Source organism: Pongo abelii, chromosome 18 (assembly GCF_028885655.2).
Source record: "Pongo abelii isolate AG06213 chromosome 18, NHGRI_mPonAbe1-v2.0_pri, whole genome shotgun sequence".
Lineage (NCBI taxonomy): Eukaryota > Metazoa > Chordata > Mammalia > Primates > Hominidae > Pongo > Pongo abelii.
Window position 1 is genome coordinate 23,260,888 of NC_072003.2, and position 23,165 is coordinate 23,284,052.

At 40.6% G+C, this 23,165-nt stretch overlaps 3 protein-coding genes across 15 annotated transcripts in view; 2 read left to right on the forward strand and 1 right to left on the reverse strand.

The window, feature by feature from the left end:
- Positions 1–7,674, forward strand: part of ACSM3 (acyl-CoA synthetase medium chain family member 3) — a 33,488-nt gene extending 25,814 nt beyond the window's left edge. Inside the window, exons 10-14 of one of the 3 annotated variants that reach the window (XR_010137691.1) lie at positions 409–510; positions 1,832–1,959; positions 2,064–2,163; positions 5,821–5,955; positions 6,201–6,294. Coding sequence is in view for 2 of the 3 variants with exons in the window: in XM_054533010.1 (XP_054388985.1) it covers positions 409–510; positions 1,832–1,959; positions 2,064–2,163; positions 6,201–6,437 (567 nt within the window). In the remaining variant the exon portion in view is untranslated. 3 annotated transcript variants of the gene reach the window in all.
- Positions 1–16,341, reverse strand: part of ERI2 (ERI1 exoribonuclease family member 2) — a 45,816-nt gene extending 29,475 nt beyond the window's left edge. The window contains exons 1-9 of one of the 5 annotated variants that reach the window (XM_024241436.3): positions 16,222–16,341; positions 13,434–13,501; positions 13,264–13,347; positions 12,621–12,748; positions 11,026–11,182; positions 10,123–10,223; positions 9,776–9,857; positions 9,085–9,173; positions 674–756 (exon numbers count right to left, since the gene is read on the reverse strand). In XM_024241436.3, coding sequence (XP_024097204.2) covers positions 674–756; positions 9,085–9,173; positions 9,776–9,857; positions 10,123–10,223; positions 11,026–11,182; positions 12,621–12,748; positions 13,264–13,347; positions 13,434–13,501; positions 16,222–16,244 — 815 coding nt within the window. In that variant the 5' untranslated portion in view covers positions 16,245–16,341. The other 4 variants (XM_024241433.3, XM_024241434.3, XM_024241435.3 and 1 more) reach the window with 4 other exon arrangements.
- Positions 16,269–23,165, forward strand: part of REXO5 (RNA exonuclease 5) — a 43,108-nt gene continuing 36,211 nt past the window's right edge. The window contains exons 1-3 of one of the 7 annotated variants that reach the window (XM_002826183.4): positions 16,269–16,523; positions 16,770–16,909; positions 22,974–23,086. In XM_002826183.4, coding sequence (XP_002826229.2) covers positions 16,772–16,909; positions 22,974–23,086 — 251 coding nt within the window. In that variant the 5' untranslated portion in view covers positions 16,269–16,523; positions 16,770–16,771. Of the gene's footprint in view, positions 16,636–16,769; positions 16,910–22,973; positions 23,087–23,165 lie in introns of those variants that run through there. The other 6 variants (XM_009250531.4, XM_002826185.4, XM_002826184.5 and 3 more) reach the window with 6 other exon arrangements.

Consider the following 23,165-nt stretch of genomic DNA (forward strand, 5'->3'; position numbering starts at 1 on the left):
GCAGTGGTTCATGCCTATAATCCCAGCACTTTGGGAGGCCAAGGCTGGAATATCACTTGAAGCCAGGAACCAGCCTGGGCAACATAACGAGTCCCTCATCCCTACAAAAAATAAAAATAAACATTAGCTGAGCATAATGGCATGTGCTTGTAGCCCCAGCTACTTGGGAAGCTGAGGTGTGAAGACCGTTTGAGACCAGGAGTTTGATGCTGCAGTGAGCTATGAGCTATGATTGCACCACTGCACTCCAGCCTGGGTGACAAAGTGAGACCTTGTCTCACACACACAAAATTTTTTTTAAGTCTTCATTTTTAAATGGCAAAGGCCAAAATAAAACTTGCAAACTTAATATTTAAGCTGCGACATTAAACAAAAATTTCTTAAATAAATTGTTCTATTTTATCCTAGATTGTAGATGTAAATGGCAATGTTCTACCTCCTGGACAAGAAGGAGATATTGGCATTCAAGTTCTACCTAACCGACCATTTGGCCTTTTTACTCACTATGTAGTAAGTGACTTACTAAATAATATCTTATTTTCTATTTATTTCTCAAGTGCTTGGTAACAATCCCTGTTTGCCACAAAACATACCTAGGATAGGTACTTGACCCTTTCTTGAGAGATTGGTTGTCCTGAATAGTAATCCCAAAGACAAGAAATTAAAGAAATACCCAAATTCTTGCTGAAGAAAAACATGCTGGTCCCCTGAGGCCAGATCACTGTTCCAGGTCCATGAAGGCAAGAGGAAGGGACCCTAGAAAGAGGACAGCCTCTTAACATCCCCTGATCCTCTCAATTATCAAACAAAATCCACTCATTTTCCTGAAATCCAGTTAGTGCTCTTTCTTTTCGGGAAGAGTGAGAGGGACAGGGGATGCGGGGGTGGTGGGATGAAGCAAATGTCTTTCACAAGGGGCTTTCTAAGCTCCTTACTGTTTGCAAGAATATTTTCATCTCTAATCACAGTATACAAATTAGAGCAAAGTCTCTATCATATAATAAAAGATTCAGATGCTACTTGCCAGTGTATTTGACATAATGTAACAGTATTTTGTTCATTTTTCTTATGTCAGACTTGCAGAACCAATTCTATTATTGTGTAAAACAAAAAACACAAAAACAAAACAAACCTGTCTGCTCTTTATTAGGTGTCAGTGCTTTCTTTCGACTCTTGAGTATTTACTTCTCTCTTTTGCTACCAGCATTATTAATCAATTAGCAAAAGACTTAATTTAGTTTACTCCACTGAGCTCCTGCAATATTTATTTTGTAATATATCTAAGAAAAATCTCAAGATGGAAACATGACTAATCTTTGTAACTGTAGTTTACCTTTCTTCTGTCGGGCTAGCTCCATGCTGGAATTTCATCTTTAGTTTCACAATCTATCTCTTCCTAACTCTAATGCTTCTCAAAGGAGCCAAACTTTTCTGCTTCCTTGAACATTTAAAAACCCAATTGAGGGCCAGGAGCGGTGGCTTATGCCTGTAATCTCAGCACTTTGGGAGGCCAAGGTGGGTAGATCACTTGAGGTAAGGAGTTCGACACCAGCCTGGCCAACATGGGGAAACTCCATCTCAACCAAAAAATACAAAAATTAGCCAGGTGTGGTGGTGCACGTCTGTAGTCCCAGCTACTTGGGAGGCTGAGGCAGGAGAATCGCTTGAACCTGGGAGGCAGAGGTTGCAGTGAGCCAAGATCGTACTACTGCACTCCAGCCTGGGTAACAGAGTGAGACTGTCTCGGAAAAAAAAAAAAAAAAAAAAAAAAATTCCAATTGACCAGAAGAGTTGGATTCACCATAATAACAAAATGCTATGTGTTTTGCAGGATAATCCTTCAAAAACAGCTTCAACTCTACGAGGCAATTTCTATATCACTGGGGACAGAGGATATATGGATGAAGATGGGTATTTCTGGTTTGTTGCAAGAGCAGATGATGTCATATTATCCTCTGGGTAACTTTCTTTTCCATATGTGCATGTCTGTGTTAACTGATCATCAGTGTTCTAGAGTGAACCTGCCACTCACCTGTATGTATTCCTGCCATATGTGTTTCTAGTTATCGAATTGGACCATTTGAGGTAGAAAATGCCCTGAATGAACACCCTTCAGTTGCAGAGTCAGCTGTTGTCAGCAGCCCAGACCCCATCAGAGGAGAGGTAAAAGAACTGATTCATGTCAACTTTATAATTTGTTGGCAATTTAACACATACTTACAAACAGTAGCTCATTGAAACAGAATTAACCAAATGATTCATTCACTAAATATGCAAGTCAGATAGAAATATGCTAGTCAGAAAGAACTGCTACAAAATAAAATTGAATTATGAGTTGCAGCTCTGATCCTAACAGACAAACAAAATAAGGCTGAAAATATGTACTAGAAAGAATTTGAATTCCTTCCATGGTGGACTAGGGCAAAGATGGTGTGAATGCCAATAACCCAGGCTTACATCAGGATGGGGTGACAGAAGTCAGCTGGATGGGATCAAGTTGTTACCCAGAAGGTCTGGAAACCAGCGAGGTCCCTGATGTAGTGAAGGAGAATGGGCTGGCATCAGATGTCAGGAGTGGGAACCAGAGGCTGGAACTGAGGTAACCATAAGCAGTCTGGGTAGGTGAATAAGTAGAGGTTTCAGGAAATAAACTCTGAATAACACAGGCGTCCTGAAAGCCCATTCCTACTGGGGCTGACCACACAGTATTTTGGCTTAAAAGTACCATGCCAGGCAGCCTCCTGCGTTTTGCCTTTGTGTCTACAACATGCCCCTAGGGTTTCTCTAGCTGAGTTACAAGTTCCCACAAGTATTTCTTCAAGCCATATCCCTTCTAACACGGAATTCAAGTTTTGAAGATGACATTGATGTCAATACAAATCCAGAACTTTCTGTACCATGTATTCAAGCTCCTTATCTCAAATCCTAGGTATAGGGCTTCAAGCACAGGGCACAGGGCAGAGTTAGAAGGTATCCAATCTCAGGGGATGAAATAGGTCCTCAAGTTTAAGGCAGGCCAGGCATAGTGGCTCACACCTGTAATCCTAGCACTTTGGGAGGCTGAGGTAGGTGGATCACCTGAGGTCAGGAGTTTGAGACAAGCCTGGTCAACATGGTGAAACCCTGTCTCCACTAAAAATACAAAAATTAGCCAGGCATGGTGGCACATGCCTGTAATCCCTGCTACTTGGGAGGCTGAGGCAGGAGAATCACTTGGACCTGGGACGGGGAGGTTGCAGTGAGCCAAGATCATGCCACTGCGCTCCAGCCTGGGTAACAGAACAAGACTCCGTCTCAAAAAAAAATAAAAATAAAAATAAAAAATTTAAGGTAAAAATGGGAGATGTGCATGTTACAGTGGAGGGTGGATCTCCCCCCAGGACTGATTCCCCTAACTGATCTTTGATGCCAGAAGATACCCTGTAAGTCCTCCTGGATGGCCCAAAGTTGTTCCAGATATAGCCCAGTGGCTAGGAATTTGTAGTTAGTCAAGTTGCTAGAATGACAATCGTTATTTACTGTGAAAGGGTATATTCCAGGCAGCTGAGGGCAGGGAAAACAGTCAGTGATTATTGGCTTGTCTCTTTGCTCTGAACATCACCGGCAAGGTTTCACGAGTCTTAGCTCTTCCCATACTTCTCCCCTACCATTAGTCATCATCAGTTTTACCCACCTAGACAGGTGCTTACTAGGGACAGGATGGTAGCTAAGCCTTTTGGAACAGGGTTGGCTTGGCAGCCACCTGATGTCCTAGCGTACAATATAGCAAAGATCTATAAGTGGGTTGTGGTCCCCTCACGGCTCCGGGGTCTTGGCATAGGGCTTGGATTAGTCACAGCGAGGGGGAAAGTGTGGCCAGTTTTCCAACAGTGGTAGGCTGCAGCATTTCCTGGTAGAAGATGTGAGTGGGTATCTCAAACGAGGTGTCCATGAACAAAATGGCCATGTGCTCCATGTCTCCCTTTCTGCGGCCAGGCCTATTCTACCTGGGTTAGGTCCTTCTCTAGGCTGGGTCCTGCCAGGCAGGGTAATTGGGTAGCAAGTTCCAGAACTGATTAAAAAGAATATTTGGATTTGAAATACCATTTTAACATTGGAATGTGAAATAAAGACTTGAGGAATATGTGTCTAGATCACTAGGTTCTTAAATTTTTGGGATCACATATCTCTTTGAGAATTTGAAGAAAACCATAGGCCACTGTTGAGACTTATGCAGTGAGGGAAATGTTCTATTTGCACCATCCAATGCAATAGCCATGCATGGCTATCAATCACTTGAAATGTGGCTAGTGTGACTGAGAGTATTTAATCTTATTTAATTTTAATTGATTTAAATTGAAATAGCCACACATGGCTAGCGGCTATCATATTGAATGGCACAGCCATAGACTTTTCTCAGAAAAATGCAAGATTTTGCATAGAATTTCATAGAGATTTGAAGCCCACTTATGGATTCTGGGTTAAAAAATAAGACCCAAACTTCTTGTAATTCTAAGACTACAACTAAGAGCTAATGTTTTTGATGACTTACTATGTGCCAGGTATTATACATCTATGCTAGTTCATTTAATCATCATAATCTCTTTTACAGAGAAGGAAACTGAGGCACAAAGAGATTACCTAACTTGTCCAACATTACACAACAAACTGTGACTTGAACCCAGCTGTTTTGACTTCAGAGTTCATACTCTTACCCATAATGTTAGGTTGTTCCTTGTTAATTTAACATTTTCTGCAGTTTAAAAAGATAAAGGAGACTATCCAAGTTGTAGAAATCGTCAATATGTGAACCAGTATTGCAGTTTTTAAAATAATTTACCTTTGAATGACTCACTTACAACAAGCGTAATTTTTTAATTTGTAAAAATGTTGTTAATGCAGCAGAGCTAGCATAACTACAAATGCATTTTATAAAATGTCAAAAAGTGAATGGAACAAAATTATATCCATAGACACACACACACACAAGGATTCACAACTGCCCCATGGCACATGTAAATTAAAAATGTTCAAGTGTTGTTTTTTTCCTTAGAGACAAAGTCTCACTATGTTGCCCAGGCTGCTCTCGAACTCCTGGGCTCAAGCAGTCCTCCCACCTCGGCCTCCCAAATGTTGGCAGTACAGGCGTGAGTGACCTGCTGTGCCTGGCCACAAGGGTTTTGGGTAAAGACAAAAATGGGTAATTGCTCATACAATGTAAAACTGCCCACTGGTGAACAGTTTTCAATATGTGAAAAAATTATAACTTCAAGTCTTTGTTTCTCACCAAATGGCTGTCCTGGTAATTTGTTGTTTCAAATAATTCCTTTTCAATGAAATCTTTACTCCCAGATCAAAGTGGACAGGAAATGTTGCCAGCTTATCTTTAAGCTGGACAAACGAATCCTTGAATTTAGTAAGATTTCAGGCACTTAAGTGCAGGATACTTAATCATAAAAAAGTTTCAGGGGACTCTCCTGGAACTGTGCCTACAGGGAAGCATCATTCCATAGCCAGCTCCGGGCTGGTAACCTGGCTTTGGAGGTACATACTAGTTGATGCACCTAGACTCATGCCTCTAGGGAAGGCAGTAAATGGCAGTCCTGGTAGTGCCCTAGGAGAGAAAATGACAGGACTCCAAATTTACTCTTAAAGGGGGCTATGAGGGATGGCCTATCTTTCTGTCTTCTCCATTACAGGTCCAAAAACTAGGCAGAGTTTTCAAAAACATTTCTAGGAAGGATAAAATTTGGAGAACAGGATTTGTAAGCATAAAGTAATAACGTCTTTCTTGGCTTCTGCCAGTTAAAGGCCACCATGATTTCTACTCTTGTTCCTCAGGGCCATGGAAACGGATCAGAGCAACAAAAAAGTAGCTGCTGGAATCTTCACAGCCTTGTATAAAGACTGCATGTTCTCTGTGAACTGTTCCCTTCAACAAAGACATGGCAAACTCAGCGTGACTACTGTTTATAAGTAATCCCCCATGCTGAGGGCTAGGCTGGACCAGGCTGGGTTGTTACAGCGGTCCCAGAAGCTCTCCTGTATTAGGTACAGACCAGGAAGTGGCTGGCTTAAGAGCACAGAGCTGGGATCAAACTTTATTAAAACACACTGGCCCACCCCACTAGGCATGCAGATTCTCAGAGCAAGCAAATAAGACATACTAAAACATACAAATGCATAACTCATTTTCCTGGTGTTTCAAATATTTATTTTAGGTAGTAAAGGCTTTTGTCGTTCTAAATCCTGATTACAAGTCACATGATCAAGAACAACTAATAAAGGAGATTCAGGAGCATGTTAAAAAAACCACAGCACCTTACAAATATCCCAGAAAGGTAGGCATCCTAATTATAACGAATATTGGCTCAGTGTTGTGGACAACTTCAACTGTTTATTTTTACATTTTAATGAATATTTTCTTCACACATGCTACACCACATGTCCCAAACTGAACTGATGACATATGGGTAAGAATCAGAATCTTTGAGATTAAAATGAAACCCTGAACCTATTTTGTTTGGTCCTTTGGCTTACTGGACTCACAGTAAATACTTAATATCAAGACACGTTTCCTAACAATACCCTTTTCCCTATTTTGGTTGTTACCCAAAACCCATTCCAAAGACTATTCTAATTCTTCCACCTAGAATTCATAATCAAACTGCTATATAATTGGCTTTATGTAAAGATAAAAATTTCCAGACTAATTTTCTTCCCTTTGATGCCAACAGGTAGAATTTATTCAAGAGCTGCCAAAGACTATCAGTGGGAAGACAAAAAGAAATGAACTGAGGAAGAAAGAATGGAAGACAATTTAAAGTTGTTTCATTAATTACCATATCTATAAAACAAACATAGTATCTGTCAATCTCTAGAAACCACAAGATGATGGAGAGGTGATAAAAACTGTGGTAGTATGCTTAGAAACTGTTGATTTAAAATATCTTGTGGTTATGATATCAGAGGCTACATTTTGAAATAAAATATTTGGCAAATTCCTCCACATTAGTGTCAATGTTCCTATCATTTCTTAATATAAAAATAATACCATCAATTGCTGATTAATTTTTAAATGTATAGTATAGAAGCGGTTTCTGAACCAGATCTCTGCTACATAGGTTTTCAAACTTTAGTTGACTAATTCTTCTGATATGTTGATATACAAATCAGAACCAATGTTGAAGCCACGAAATAAAACTAAAGAACTTATAAAAGTTTTTAGAAAAATGTATCAGTTAGAAGATTATGATAATTCTCAAAGTACAAGAATCTACCTGAAAATAGACTAGGGATTTTTATTAGTCACATTTTTTGCAAATAATTTAAAAATAGTTTAAGACTTGTTTCAAGGTCTAACTATAAAAGAAGGATCATATACTATTGTTGCTTATTATATGTAATCTAATAAATACTGTTTACAAAAGATTACACTTGTGGTTCCTGAAGAAAGTATGGTAAATTCAGTAAACATTAATATATAAAATAAAAATAAAATAGTGTAAGATGTTATCAGAATACTCATGTTTGGAAATTCAAGGAACAATTAGGATTCATACATGAAAGGTTATCAATTCCTCATTGAAGGCCTGAGTCTCAAAGAATTTTTGGTGGAAATACTTAAATTTCTGTCACAAATAGGGCTTGTTTCTGGAAAATTAAAAGTGAGTCCCCCTGTGGAATGAGATGGAACCATGCTGTTGGCTCTTTCTTTTTGAAATGTTTGTTCCCATTTGAAATAACCACATTTTCTGTTTTCTTGGTATTTGCCAATAGGGCAACAATAGAAGACTTTTCCATGGTTCGGCCCATTATTAGAAACAACAAGTCTCTTAGATCTCCGACCACACTTGCATAATGGAGGTGTCATTTTCCCACTCTTCCAAGACTCTTGCAGGTTAACTGTAGAAGTTAATATAGATGGGAGATACTTCCAGGAAGAACTTCTTACTGGGGAGCAATCAGATGATGTAGGCTTTTCTTCATGAATAGTGAAGGGTTGTTTTTTTGCTGATGGGAAAGCTTGGGGACTGCATGGATTCCTTTTGGTACCACCTGAAAGAAGAGGATGTTTCCCCAAAACTAAAGGATGAGACATACTGGCATGAACTCTGTTGAAGGTACTTGATTTGTGTTCAGGTAACTTAAAGGCAGAAATATCTGAACCTGGATCTTTGGCTTCTTTTACATTATAAATAGTAGTGTGAGGACTCTTGTACACAATAGACTTAGAAGTCTCAGATTTTTGAGGAGTTTCCTCTATGTCTCCAAAGTTTTCATGACTTGGCATTTCCAATTCTTTCAAAACCATTAATCTTTCTCCAGAATTAAATGAAATCTCTAAGTCTGAGTCACTAATGGGAACTGTACAGTCTACGTTTTCCTCAGGCTGAGATGCTGGCAGTAAAACCACATCCTCCCAATCAGCCAACACAGGTAAACAGTCCAGAGTAGAGCTCATTTCCAAATCAGAAACGTGATGAACAGTTGGAATGGTGGTAGAAACAAGTACCAATTCTGAATCAACTGTTGAAGCCTTAGATTTGGTATTAAATGCAAGATGTTCATATTTTCCTTGCTTTTGCATATAGATAGGTGAATTCAAGGCAGGAGACTGCAACTGCCCCACAGAAGTAGAGGACTTAGTATTAAAAAGAGTTAAGGAACTTTTGACATTGTGAAGACTTGCTTTTATATTGTTTTTTACTTGTAATTGATCCTGTTGTGCCTTTATAGAATTTGCACAAATTGACTTCATTTGAACTTTTTCATGAGGATTTATTGTATTTTTAGGCTCCTTATTATATATGCTGGGACCCTGGATGCTAATGTTACAGGCAGACATTTCTTCAACTTGATTTGTATTCAAATTTCTGGCCAGAATGCTGGAATTCTTCTTACTGGGAACCTATGATTCCACAGACAAATGCAACAGCTTTAGAAACTGTGCATTCGTAATTTCTTCAGTATACAGTTTTATGACAAAAAAGAGAAATGTCATTGATTTATAAATGACTGCCCACATTAAATCTACGTTTCAAAGAACGTATGACTGTTTATGAAGTTTGAGATGACAGAATAAAGAGGCAAGACACCACTAACCTTGTTCAACGACCTTGTAATTTTCATTACACAACCATCTCTGATCATTTTCCAAGCAAGAAGGGAGGTATTCCGAGAATCGTCCAACCCTGAGGATACAAATATCAAACACTGAATTTAGTGGTACTAGTACTATTTCCATAGTACTAAAGAAATAACATAAAAAGAAAAACACCACTTGTGTAGAAATTGGAACACAGTTTTAGTTTTATGACCATCTACTAATTTTAATCATGATAAACTGGTCTTGGAAGTGGAAGGCTATGGCAGCATTACCAGTGAAAGACAAGCTCATCCACATTTATAGAGGAGGATATGAAAATGTATTAGACAGTTCCCCAAAATGTGGCCAGCGTTCTGCAGGAACCCGGATTTGTGAATAATCTAATAGTCTTGTTCAGTTTTTTCACTAGTCCATTCTGTTTCTTGAGCACTTGTTTAATCTCCATTTGATTTGGCTCATTCTTTTCGTTCTTCTTAGCAACTAGAAAACCACTAGATGGCAGTGTATCTTACAATGGTTTATGAAAGTGGTAATTTGAAAGTCTTAGAAACAATGTGAATTGTTTAGATTAGGAGCTTTTTTTTAAGCTGAAGATATCCCTTACTAATGACATTACCAAAAAATGAAATTCATATGAAATATTTTTTAAAAGTCAAATGGCTTACATAATTTTTAATGTATACTAACCAGAATGTTCTCGTCCTGAGAATTCTATTCCTACTTCCTGCAAGGCACCACTTAGTCCTTTCGGTTTTCTCCTATAGAAAAGCTAATCAAATAAAAAAAGATATATCTAAAAGAAGATTACTATTTTAAAGGCTATGTATTAACCACTTTTCATAATTTTTAGTTCTATTAGATTTAGAATGTGCTTATTTTTTGTGTGTTGTTTTTAAATACTTTAAGAAATGCATTTATGTGACCAGTACAAAAGAAAGTATCTTATTTGTAGAAACCCATGCCCGTGTGTAGGATAAAAGTTAATCATTTTTCAATAGAAAAAAGTAAACATGCCCCCATTTTTTTACCATTACCTTGTAAGTTGCTCTGAGATCAATCCAAGAATTTAAAAACACAGGTTTTAACAGCCGTTTTCTTTTACACTCATACTCCAGGCAAACCCCCAAGTCCCAGTCTGCATTAGGTACATTAAAATAGAACAAAGTCAATGATGCCAGCATTTTTTACTTATGCTGCCACCATTTACAGATAGAATGCTGGAAGATCATATAAAATAGAACAGTATGATTTCATTGCTCTGCTAATATCTAAAAATTATTCACTTTATATAACTTACTATTAACAAGTTAGGTTGATGACTAAATTTCAAAGATTTCTTAAACACCCAGTGAAACCTTATTTCAGAAAGAAGAGTAACATGTTAAATTACAAGGACTGTATTTTCTATATTCTAGGAAAATATTAATGTTATTGAGAAACCAAACATTTTGTAGTAACTGGAAACCAAATACGACTATCAATGCTATCCTATCAATGACACAGTATTGCTATTAATGACTATTAACAGCAATGCTCTAACACAGTCATACAAAAAACCTACTTTAAATGGCTCATTTTTTTTTCTTTTAAGTGTCAAAGCATAAAAGCAAAGGATGTTGAGCTGATGAAGACTCTGTAGAAAATAGCATAAGAGTGTTCACTAAATCATCTTTGCTTAATTCTTAACAGTGGAACTCTAGAAACATTTTTTTTTTAAGTTCAGGCTTAATATTTTAAGGTATCCCAAAAGGTTAATTTACAAAATATGTATTAATTTACTTTTCTTGGCTAATATCTGCTAGGCATTTAAATTTTTTTTCCTAGCCCAGAAGATTAACAAACATAATTCTAGGTTAGCAAGTATAAAACTAGAAATAAAGAATTACATAGTGGTAACGCTACCCATTTGTGATTAATAGGTATAACTTATTCTTTACCTGACCAAGTAACAAATGCACATAATTTTACTTCAGAAGTAGAAGGCTCTGAAACCCCAGTAGCAAAAATAATGTTCTTCTGTTGCTGAATCTTATGAATCCATTTACAGAACTGAGATAAGCAAATCTTCAGAGGGACTCCTTCATCAACTTGAGCCTGAGTAGAGAGTCACAAAAGCTGAATTCAACAATCAAATTCCATTATTATTTAGCATGTTTTATAACTGTGAAGAAAGATTAATGGTTTTAAAAGAATCAGAAATGCCAAGTCATGAAAACACAGTGTACTGTGGGAAGACATAACAAAGTGGTTCTAACTGGCAAAGAGTTTATTTAGTGGAAAGAGGTAAAAAACACATGCGAAAGAAAGAATATTTAGAACCCACCAAGGTAAGAAAGATTAGGTTGATAAAAACTAAAATCACACAGAAATATGATCATTAAGTCCAGACTGACAGAAATGAAAGACAAATTTGAGTCACTTAATTTCCATTAAATCAATTTGATCCTCATTTTTATAACATTATTCTTCCTTTGCTGTTTATTTATTTAATTTTTAAAATTTATTTTTTTTTTGAGACAAGGTCTTGCTTTGTTGCCCAGGGTGGAGTGCAGTGGCACAATCTCAGCTCACTGCAACCTCCACCTCCTGGGTTCAAGTGAGTCTCCTGCCTCAGCCTCCCAAGTAGTTGGAATCACAAGTGTGTAACACCATGCCCAGCTAATTTTTGTATTTTTAGTAGAGACGGGGTTTTGCCAAGTTGGCCAGGCTGGTCTCGAACTCCTGGCCTCAGATGATCCACCCACCTTGGCCTCCCAAAGTGCTGGGATTACAGGTATGTTCCTTTGCTTTTTAAATCGAGTCCTGAGGTGGCTCACGCCTATAATCCTAGCACCTCGGGAGGCCAAGATGGGCAGATCACTTGAGGTCAGGAGTTCGAGACCAGCCTGGCCAACATGGTGAAACCCTGTCTCTACTAAAAATATAAAAATTAGCCAGATGTGGTGGCGTGTACCTATAGTCCCAGTTACTCAGGAAGCTGAGGCATGAAAATCGCTTGAACCCAGGAAGCAGAGGTTGCAGTGAGCCCAGCCACCTTACTCCAGCCTGGCCAACAGAGCATGCCTTTGTCCGAAAAATAAATAAATACATAAATCGAGTCCTGAATCTAGAACAACACTAACCTTATTTATTTATTTACTTATTTATTCATTTATTTTCAGAGACAAGGTCTGTCGCCCAGGATAGACTGAGATTATACCTCCCTGCAGCCTCAAACTCCTGGGCTCAAGTGGTCCTCCCACCCCAGCCTCAGCCTCCCAAGAAGCTGGGACTACAGACACATGCCACCAAGTCAGACTAATTTAAAAAAAATTTTTTTTTTTTTTTTTGTAGAGATGGGGTTCTCACTATGTGGTCTAGGTTGGTCTCAAACTCCTGGCCTCAAGCAATTCTCGAACATTAGCCTGCAAAGTGCTGGGATTACAGGCATAAGCCATCATGCCTACCACTAAATAAATCTAATTCCAAATGGTATAATAGCTTTTATTTTCTTTTTGAAACTGACTTCTGAATTTTAAGATTTGCATCATACCTGCTTTATGCCTGTCAATTCCATGCAAAATTCTGAAAGAATTGGATGTTCCTGAGGTTGAACATAAGCCTGGAACTCAGATTCAATCTGTCCAGTTGATGTGTTTAGCAACACTGCTGGAAATTCAACTAAATGAAAGAATAATCAATTGACAGTTGAATAAATAATTTTTAAATTAATCCTGTAATCATCCTAAATTAAACGTTACCATTTTAATTAAACAACCAGTTTTCAGTAAAAGCATACTAAAATGACCAAAGCAGTGTGACATAAAGGTTATAATAAAGTTTTGCTAAAGAATAAATCAAAATATTGAAGTTATGAGCATGTTGTCTTAAAAGAAAACTCAATATAATTAAATAAATATAAAAACTATATGGAATATAAAATTTACTTTTTTTGCAAAGGTATTTTTTTCAGTTTCTATGTCACTGAGGTGTTGTATGTAATATAAAACAACTATTTTATATAATAACACATTTAGGTGTTTGAGATTTTGCTCTTTTTTATTCAACATAAGTTTTGCATTAAACTACCAATGCATAGACCATCCTGTTTTCTTAAACTCTTGGCTGATTTATATCTATAAACTCTAAAGTGACTCATCTAGTGCCAGCTTTGGCCATTCGTAGCCCAGACTTACTTATTTCCTGGCTATGGTGGTGCTTCCCATCATTCCAGCATGTCGATTCAAAATCAATGACAATTAAGTAGTCAAACAACTGCTCTGCAAAAGATCAAGTTGTTCTTATGCTTTACCAGTGCTGAAAATGCAAGGCTACAAAACGCAAAGAAACCAAGCATACTACTCACTGGATTTCCTTCTTCCTAGATTTCCATTTGCTGGTGCAATTGACTTTCTCCTAATTAATCCAAGCTGCCTAAAAATGTGAAGCAATCCAAATATGATCAATGAACTCATTCACAATACTGTTTGAATAGGCTACCAAACTGATGGTACTAGGCAACAATCTCATTATTTATTGTGACTGAGGGGAAATCGAACCGGACTTTGGCTTTACCTGCACAGGCCTCGAAAGTACATATTTGCAAATTAGGCTAATTTGTTGGTTTTGCTTTTGAGACAGGGTCTCGCTCTGTAACCTAGGTTGCAGTGCAGTGGTATGATCACCACTCACTACAGCCTCAATCTCCTGGGCTCAAGCAATCCTCCCACCACAGTCTCCTGACTAAGACTACAGATGTGTGCCACCACGGCCCATTAGCTTTAATTTTTTTTTTTTTTTTTAAGGCTGGGCCTCACTATGTTGCCCAGGCTCATCTCAAACTCCTGAGCTCCAGCAATCCTCCCACCTCAGCCCCTCGAAGTGCTGGGATTACAGGCCTGAGCCACTGTGTCCAGCCAATTTACACTAATTTTATGTTACCCTTGTTTTACAGTAATACTGAGTAACTCATTTGAGTTCCTACAATCATTTGATTGTAGAGGTAAAAATGCACTGAAAATCTTATTTTTCCCCCTGCATTTTTTAAGCTCTTGCTGTGTGTACAGTGCAGTTTTAAGAAGACAAGACAATGTAGGACATGGTTCAGTCTTCCAGCTTAAAAATCTGGGTAAAGAAACAAAAGATAGGGCCAGGTAAAGTGGCTCATGCCTGTAATCCCAGCACTTTGGGAGGCCAAGGCAGGTGGACTGTTTGAACTCCGGAGTTCGTGACCAGCCTGAGCAACATGGTGAAACCCCGTCTCTACAAAAACCTAGCTGGGGCGTGATGGTGCATACCCGTAGTCCCAACTACTCAGGAGGCTAAGGTGGGAGGATTGCTTGAGCCCGGGAGGTGGAGACTGCAGTAAGCCGAGATCATTCCACTGCACTCCAGCATGGGCAACAGAGCGAGACCCTGTCTCAAAAAAATAAATAAATAAAATAAAATAAGAAAGAAAGAGAAGAGCTTACTGAGGTCTTAAGTGCAAGTAAAACAAACTACTTGGTATTAGTAGGTAGAGTTTTAACTAGGCAGACACCTCCTGTAGTTTTCCATGTTTGCTAAGAGAGGGAAGTGCCAGGATTTGGGAATAATAAATATCATTTATTGATTGCTTACTACATAGCAGGTACTAAACTAAGATGATGGCCTCCTTTAATCCTCAACAAGTGTAGTAGCTAGAAACTTTTCCTACCTATATTTTATGGATGAAAAAACTGATTCTTAATTTGCCAAAGAACATAGCTTTGGTATGTGAACCCAAGACTGTTCAATTCTGAAGCTCATACTATTTGCTAATATATTACATCTTTCTAGTAATCAGAAATATGCACAGCGCGTCCAGGAATCAGGGAGGACACAATGATTCATATTGTGAATTAAAAGGATCACTAGGCCAGGCACGGTGGCTGACACCTGTAACCCCAGCACTTTGGGACGTCGAGATGGGTGGATCACCTGAGGTCGGGAGTTCAAGAACAGCCTGACCAACATAGAGAAACCCCGTCTCTACTAAAAATACAAAATTAGCTGGGCGTGGTGGTGCATGCCTGTAATCCCAGCTACTTGGGAGGCTGAGGCAGGAGAATCACTTGAACCCAGCAGGCAGAGGTTGTGGTGAGCCAAGATCGCACCACTGCACTCTAGCCTAGGCAACAAAACTCCGTCTCAAAAAAAAATAAAGATTACTAGAAAATGGGTTTGTAAAAAGTAAAGTAGAGGTTCCTCTTCAAAGACTTCCTTCCCCATCTAATTAGGAATAAATAGTAACTTCTCTTAGAGCAAAATTTACTCAAAGACCTGTGCTAACATTCTTAAATATCTGCTAGACATAATAAAGAAATCAATGTACTTTATGTTCTTAGCTCCCACAATTTAGCCTAAATATTTGCCCTGGCATGCTTATACTGGTCCAATCAAGCATTAGGTCATAGCCTGTTCCTCTTCCTTATTTAAAAATGTTTTTACCTTTCTCAGCATTCCACAAGTTACTTCCTTCTTCCTTTGTTCTCCTCTGCCTTTGCCTCTTTTAAAAAGTTCTATGTTGCTAGTCAATGGGGACAAATACAGAATGTGATGTCCCGTTCCAGCCAATGGAAACCGGACACAGCAGTAGGGTGGACGCACCACGTTATAAATGACCCTGTCTCCTTTGTTCAGTGTACTCTCCTGGCAAAACTGCTGGCGAGTGTACCCTTTCTGCAGGAAATAAAAATGGTCTTACTAAATAAATTAAATTTAAGTTCAAGTTCTATTTCTTTACAGCACCGAGCATTTCAAACAGGTTGAACACCTTGACGGATTCAGTGTGTGGCCTGCCTGAGACCTCCAACCAGTCTGCAGGGCACTGTCACGTCCAGTCGTTTCCCAAGGCCTAAAATGGGCAGGCACTGGCTCAAGGCCACACAGTCAAGACCCCAGGGTTCGTCGGCCTCGGGCTCCTGTCACCCTCAGGCAGAAGGTGGCCCAAGGCTGAAGACCAAGGTCCAGGGAAGCTCCTTTCCAGCCATGCCAGAGAGGGCAGGTCGCAGACGCTGGGGCTGCGGGGAATGGAGGCCCTCACCGCAGATGCCACCTGCTGTGCCCTGCTCTGCCGCCAACGCCAGCGCCGGACCCGGAGTTACCCGCCCCCGACCCGGAACCCCCTCCAGTACCGCGCGAGCCGCTTGGTCGCCATTCTCGACACTCCTTGCTCTTCCACGTCCAGCTACCGGAAGTCGCTCGACTTCTACTTCCGGTCCGTTCAAACCGCCCGCGACGCTGAGAGGGCGGTAGTTGTTGGCGGCTGTGGCTAAGGAGGGGAGAACCTCTGCTCCCCGCCCGGCTTCTCTTCAGCGTTTCCCAGGCTAGGGGGCGTGGGGAGTGGTTTTAGGCGGAGAAGCGGCTCGGCAGCACCTCCTTCCTTCTTTGCCAGGCAGACGCCCGTTGTAGCCGTTGGGGAACCGTTGAGAATCCGGTATACGATGCGGACGGTAAAGCCGTTTGGGTTAGAGCGGCGCGGGTGTCCAGTCCGCGGAACGGGGAGATCGTTGGCACCTTCGCTTTTTTAGGGGAACGGGGATAGTTCGGTAAACTGAATTGAGAAGCGGATCCGAGGGAGGTTGAAAGCCGTCGAGCCCGTGTAGCTCTCCCGCTAGGAGGCGGCACGCGGGGGAATAGGGGCGCTGGAGTTTCCCCAGCTCTAGCTCATCTTTCTCCACAGCCATGGAGCCAGAGAGGGAAGGGACCGAGAGACACCCCAGGAAGGTCAGGAAAAGGAGGCAGGCCCCAAACAAGCTGGTCGGGGCGGCTGAGGCGATGAAAGCTGGTTGGGATCTCGAGGAGAGTCAGCCCGAGGCCAAGGTGAGCAACGGGGAGCCCGAGCAGGCGGCCCTAGGCGGTTCGGAGCTACCGGACCCTCGCCCAGCTGCCGTCGGGGGCCCTGGATGTGGGCGGCCCTGGCCTCTCCGAACCTGATCCCTGATCATTAAAATGGGAATGAGTGTAATACCACCTTCCTGACACAAGGCTGTCATTGGCTGTCACTGGGATAGTGAGTCGGCCGGGTGCGGTGGCTCATGCCTGTAATTCCAGCACTTTGGGAGGCCCAGGGGGGTGGATCACGAGGTCAGGAGTTCGAGACCGGCCTTGCCAACATGGAGAAATCCCCGTCTCTACCAAAAACATACACACAAAATTAGCCGGGCGTGGTAGTGGGCGACTGTAATCCCACCTACTTGGGAGGCTGAGGCAGGAGAATCGCTTGAACCCAGGAACCGGAGGTTGCAGTGAGCCAAGACCACGCCATTACACTCCAGCCTGGGCAACAAGAAAGAAATTATGTCTCAGAAAAAAAAAAAAAACTGGGATAGTAGGCCGGGTGCAGTGGCTCACCCCTGTAATCCCAGCAGTTTGGGAGGCCAAGGCGGGAGCATCATTTGAGGCCAGGAATTCAAGACCAGCGTGGGCAATATAGGGAGGACCCCATCTCTAAAAAAAAAAAAAAAAAAACCTGCCTGCACATAATAGGAATGTTCATCCAACAAGTATTTATTGCCAACTTCTCAGTGCCGGGAATTGTTCTATGTTTTAGCGATATCCTGGGGCACAAAAATACAATTCCTTGCCCTCATGCAGTTTACATTCCAGTAGGGCGCCAACCCCCCCCCCCCCCCGTGCACAGACTGGTACCTGCCTGTCCATGGGGTCCCCAACCCACTGTCCACAGCTGGCCTGTTAGGAACCGGGCCACAAAGCAGCAGGAGGTGAGCGGTGGGCGATCGAACATTACCCCCTGAGCTCCACCTAGGCAGTAGATTCTCATAGGAATGTGCCAAACCTATTGTGAGCCCTATTGTGAACTTTGCATACGAGGGTCCTAGGTTGCATGCTGCTTATGAGACTCTAATGATAAATGTAATGCACTTGAATCATCCCGAAACCATCCCCCCAGCCCTTCTTCCAGTTGGTGGAAAGATTATCTAACACGAAACCGGTCCCTGGTGCCAACGGTTGGGGACCGCTACAATAGGGAAATAAAAAGGCTGATTATCCCTATCATCCTTACCATTTATTGAGAACTAAATATACTTCATTCATCCCTTCAGTCGTTCATCGGGCTTTTTTGTTTGTTTTTGTGTTTGAGACAGGGTCTCTGCTCTGCTGGACTCAGGCTGGACTACAGTGGTGTGACAAGGATCCTCCTGTCTCTGTCTCTTACAGGCATGAGCCACTGCACCCAGCCATTCATTGGTTTTTATTGTCTGCCATGTGCTGGGGCACTGACCTAGGTGCTTGGGGTACATCGGTGAATAAAGTTCACTGCCCTAGTAGGTCTTATATTCTAGTGGGCAGAGACAAATGATAAAAATAAGTTATATAATATGTGAGAGGGGGATTAGGGATGTGATTTTTTTTATTTTTTTATTTTTTTTTGAGGTGGAGTCTCCCTCTGTCGCCCAGGCTGGATTTGGCTCACTGCAACTTTCGCCTCCTAGATTGAAGTGATCCTTCCCACCTCAGTTCCACCAATTAGATGGGACTACAGGTGTGTGCCACTGCGCCAGCTAATTTTTCTTTTTTTTGTAGAGACAGGGTTTTGCCATGTTGCCCAGGCTGGTCTTGAACTCCTGGACTTAAGCGATCTGTCCACCTTGGCCTCTGCAAGTTCTGGGATTACAGGCATGAGCCACTGCTTTTTTTTGTTTTTTTTTTTAAAGAGAGACAGGGTCTCCAACTCCTGGGATCAAGAGATTCACCTGCCTCAGCCTCCCATAGTGCTGGGGATTACATGTGTGAGCCACTGCACCCAGCTGAAAATTTTTTTTATTAAAGTGGGATTCCAGTTTTTTTGCCTATCAAATTTGCAAAAAAAAGTTTAATGTCCATGTGGTAAGTTTAAGGAGATTGACAATCACATATTTTGTTATGTTGAAACAATCTCAAACTTATAGAAAAGTTGTAAGAATAGTATCAAAACCTCCCCTCAACCAACATTTGAAAGTAATTGCTGACACAGTGGTCTTTTTCTACCCACCCCCAAGATATTTTATTATATATTCTCTATAAACCTACATAATCACAGTGCAACCATCAAAATTGGAAATTAACATGGATATATTACGACCATCTACTCCTCAGATGCCATCCAAATTTTCTGTAGTTGTTTGAATAATCCTTTTTAGCAATAAGATCCAGTCTAGAATTGTGTTAAATTTAATTGTCATGTCTCCTTCAAACAGTTCCTTAGTCTTCCCTTGATATTCATGACTTTACTGCTTTTGAATAATTCTGGGCCAATTATTTTGTTGAATGTCCCTTAAATTAGATTTGTCTGTTTCTTCATTGATTAGATTCATGTTATATACATCTTTAGCAGGAATATCACAGGAGTGATACTCTGCTTCTTTGCAGATTGTACACAATTTGATTTGTCCCATTATTGGTGATATTAACCTTGATAACTCGATTAAGATAGTTTCTACTAAACTTCTCTAAAGTTATCTTTTTCTCTGTGTAATTTTCATTCTTATTTTTTTGAGACAGGATCTTGCTATATTGCCCAGGCTAGTCTGGAATTCCTGGGCTCAAGCAATCCTCCCACCTCAGCCTCAGTGTAGCTGAGATTACAGGCCCAAGCCACTGCTCCCAGCTGTCTGTAATGTGCTTCCTCAAACACTTTGGGCTTATGCATTTATTTTTTTATCAGTATGATGAACTCAGTGGTACCTATTTTGTTCAGTGTGTTACTATCTTTTACTGGATTGTGATGCTTTAAATATCCAAGATTTTGTCATTAAGCTAGCTTCTGTGGCCTTTTGACATGACAACATCATTCTTTGAGCACATCATTACTTTCTGGCACAAGAAGATATTCCAGGCTCATATGTGCTTTCCCTGCCCCAAGCCTGGAATCAGTCATTTCTCTTAGGGTACCTGGTTCTTTTTAGTGTAGAATGATATTTAGATTTGGGTGCTATGGTGATGTCAATACAGATGCTTCTTGACTTAAAATAAGATTATGTCCCAATACATCCATTGTAAATTGAAAATTTTGTAAGTTGAAAGTGTATACACACACACACATACTTACATTTAAATATTTTTCTGTATTTTACTTATGTGAATTCACATCAGTATCTCCACTTTAATCCAAATCCAGTAACACAGGGTTCATTCTATTCATTCTAGTTTTCTCCTTTTTTTTTTTTTTTTTTGAGACAAAAGTCTTGCCCTGTCACCCAGGCTGGAGTGCAGTGGCATGATCTCTGCTCATTGCAACCTCCCTCTCCCAGCGATTCTCCTGCCTCAGCCTCCTGAGTAGCTGGGATTACAGGCAACCACCACCACGCCTGGCTAATTTTTGTACATTTAATGGAGATGGCGTTTGACCATGTTGGCTGGTCTCAAATTCATGACCTCAAGTGATCTGCCCACCTCAGCTTCCCAAAGTATTGGGATTACAGGCGTGAACCACCGCGCCCAGTCCATTTTCATATTTGTAACTTCCTTCACTAACAATGAGAAACTCGACACCCAACATCTTCACTATATTTGATCAATCCTTATTGCTGCCGCTGACCCACCCTCACACCCTCTTGACTCTGCTTAGGCTCTGTCACCCTGCACTGGCTCCATCACCTTGTACCAGGTCATCTTCCTTTGTGAGCACCCTCATCCTATGACAGGTGGCTGCCATCATCCCTCTCAGGTTTATACCTTCATCCTGTTCAGGCTTTAAACCCTGCAACAGGCCACTACTGTCCCTCAGCATTGATGCCCTCCTTACCCTAAATAGTTTCTGACATCTGATGTCAGGACTCACTGCCCTCCCTTCCTGTATGGGTGACCTCCTTGTGCTGCTGAGGCTTTGACACCCCACACCAGAGCACCCTCCTGCATGAATGTCCTGGGCTTCTGCTCCTAGTCCTGGACAGTCTCCTCTACAGGACACCTTCCTCACCCAACTCAGGCTCTTGACATCCCATGCCTGGCAACCAGGATTACTCACCGCCATATAGACTCCATCTTGCTCAGTCTCACCTTATTAATCTCATGTTTTTATTTGGTAAAAACAAACTGGCATATTCTCTCAGGAGTTCATTTGAACCAGGAATTTATCCTAAGAAAGTAGATAGATGTACAAAGGTGTCTGTACAAGGATGTTTATCATAATGTTGTTTGTAATTTTAAAAACCAGTGTTATCAATAGGGAATTTTTTTCAGATATATTATAAATTTTCAGGTAAATTTAGAAAATGGAGTATTATTCAAGTATTAACATTGATTTTTTTTAACTGATATGGAAAGATACAGATTAAGTTCGGGAGTAGGGAGTTGGTTTCAAAAAAGAATGATTGATAAAATCCACTGCGGGCTGTATAGTATAGAGATAAGCCTGCATTCCAGTCTTGGTTCTATCATTTATCTGTCTCTCCAATTTATCTGTAAAATGGGGATGATAGTAGTACACACTTACAAAGTTGTGAGAATTAAATGATTTAATGCATGTAAAGTGATCAGAGCTGTGTCTCGCTAATGTAAGAGTTTAACATTAGCTTAAGGTCATGGGAAGACATTAGCAATAATATCTGATGTTTATTAAGTACTTATGTCAGGCACTAGCCTCAGTACATTGTACTTGAACTATTTCATTGGTCGTCCCAATTATTTAATGAGATAAAATTATAATTACTCTCTAGATGAAGAAACTGAGTCCTAGAAAGGCTATGGCACTGGTCCAAGATGATAGAGCCTGGTGTTTGAACTCAGGTAGTATAACTCTAGGGCTTGAGCTTCTGACCGCTATACTCTGCTGCCTCGCAGACCAAAACGAAAGTGGTGATTACCTCTAAGTTGTACTTTTAATTATCTCTGAGGTGACTTTTATTTTCATTTCTGTGTATCATTTATTTTACAATTCTCTGTTACTGAGTCTTTTATAACAAACACGAATTACTTTAATAAACAAATATAGGCTGGGCGTGGTGGCTCATGCCTGTAATCCCAGCCCTTTGGGAGGCTGAGGAGAGCAGATCGCTTGAGCCCAGGAGCTCGAGACCAGCCTGGGCAACATGGTAAAAACTCATCTCTACCAAAAATACAAAAAAAATTAGCCAGGTGTGGTGGCATACATCTGTGGTCCCAGCTACTCAGGACACTGAGGCGGGAGGATCGCTTGAGCCTGGGAGGCAGAGGTTGTAGTGAGCCGAGATAGCGCCACTGCACTCCATCCTGGGTGACAGAGTGAGACTGTCTCAGAAAAGAAAAAAACAAGTATAAGTTCAAAGCCTTTTTAAAGGGGTTGGGAGCTTCACTGAGCTCTTGTTGCTCAGGGGATAAATTCTGATTCACTAGCTTAGGCCACATTGATCTATGATCTGGCTCCTGCTTCCCTCTCCTCATACCTCCACTACTATGCAACATGCAATCCTGGCTCCTTGCCAAACCACACTACATGTTGAATGCGATGTTCCCTCCAACATGGCATTATTTTCAAGGCTCAGCCTCAGTATTTTCATCTCAGTAGCCTTCCCCAAACTCTCTAACACCTAAGGCAGTTAGACTCCTTGTTCTCATACCTTTATAATAGCACTTACCCACACTGTGTTGGAATTAGCTATTGCTTTTTCTCCCTAGTAGAATGGACTCTTTGAGAGCATGAATTATGTTTTATTTATCCTATTCCTAGCATGTAACCAAGTATCTATAATTCAGTTTTGTGTCAATGATAGTTAAATACTTTATTAATAATGTCATACCTACCACATACTGTTATTTTAGACCATCATTTTCAATTAATTAGTACTTCCTTATGTTAGAATATACCTGTATGTTAAAGTAATCAGAAGCTAGAATAATTTAACTTGCTTTGTTGGTATTCTTGATAACCAATAATGGCTTGCTACGCCCTGATTAATCTTTGCAGAAAGCCCGCTTATCTACCATTTTATTTACTGACAACTGTGAAGTAACCCATGACCAGCTGTGTGAATTGCTGAAGTATGCAGTTCTGGGCAAATCCAATGTTCCAAAACCCAGGTATGAGATGAACCTAAATGGTGGATATTGACCAGAGATTTCTTTTTTTTTTTTTTTCTTTTTTTTTTTTTTTACCTCT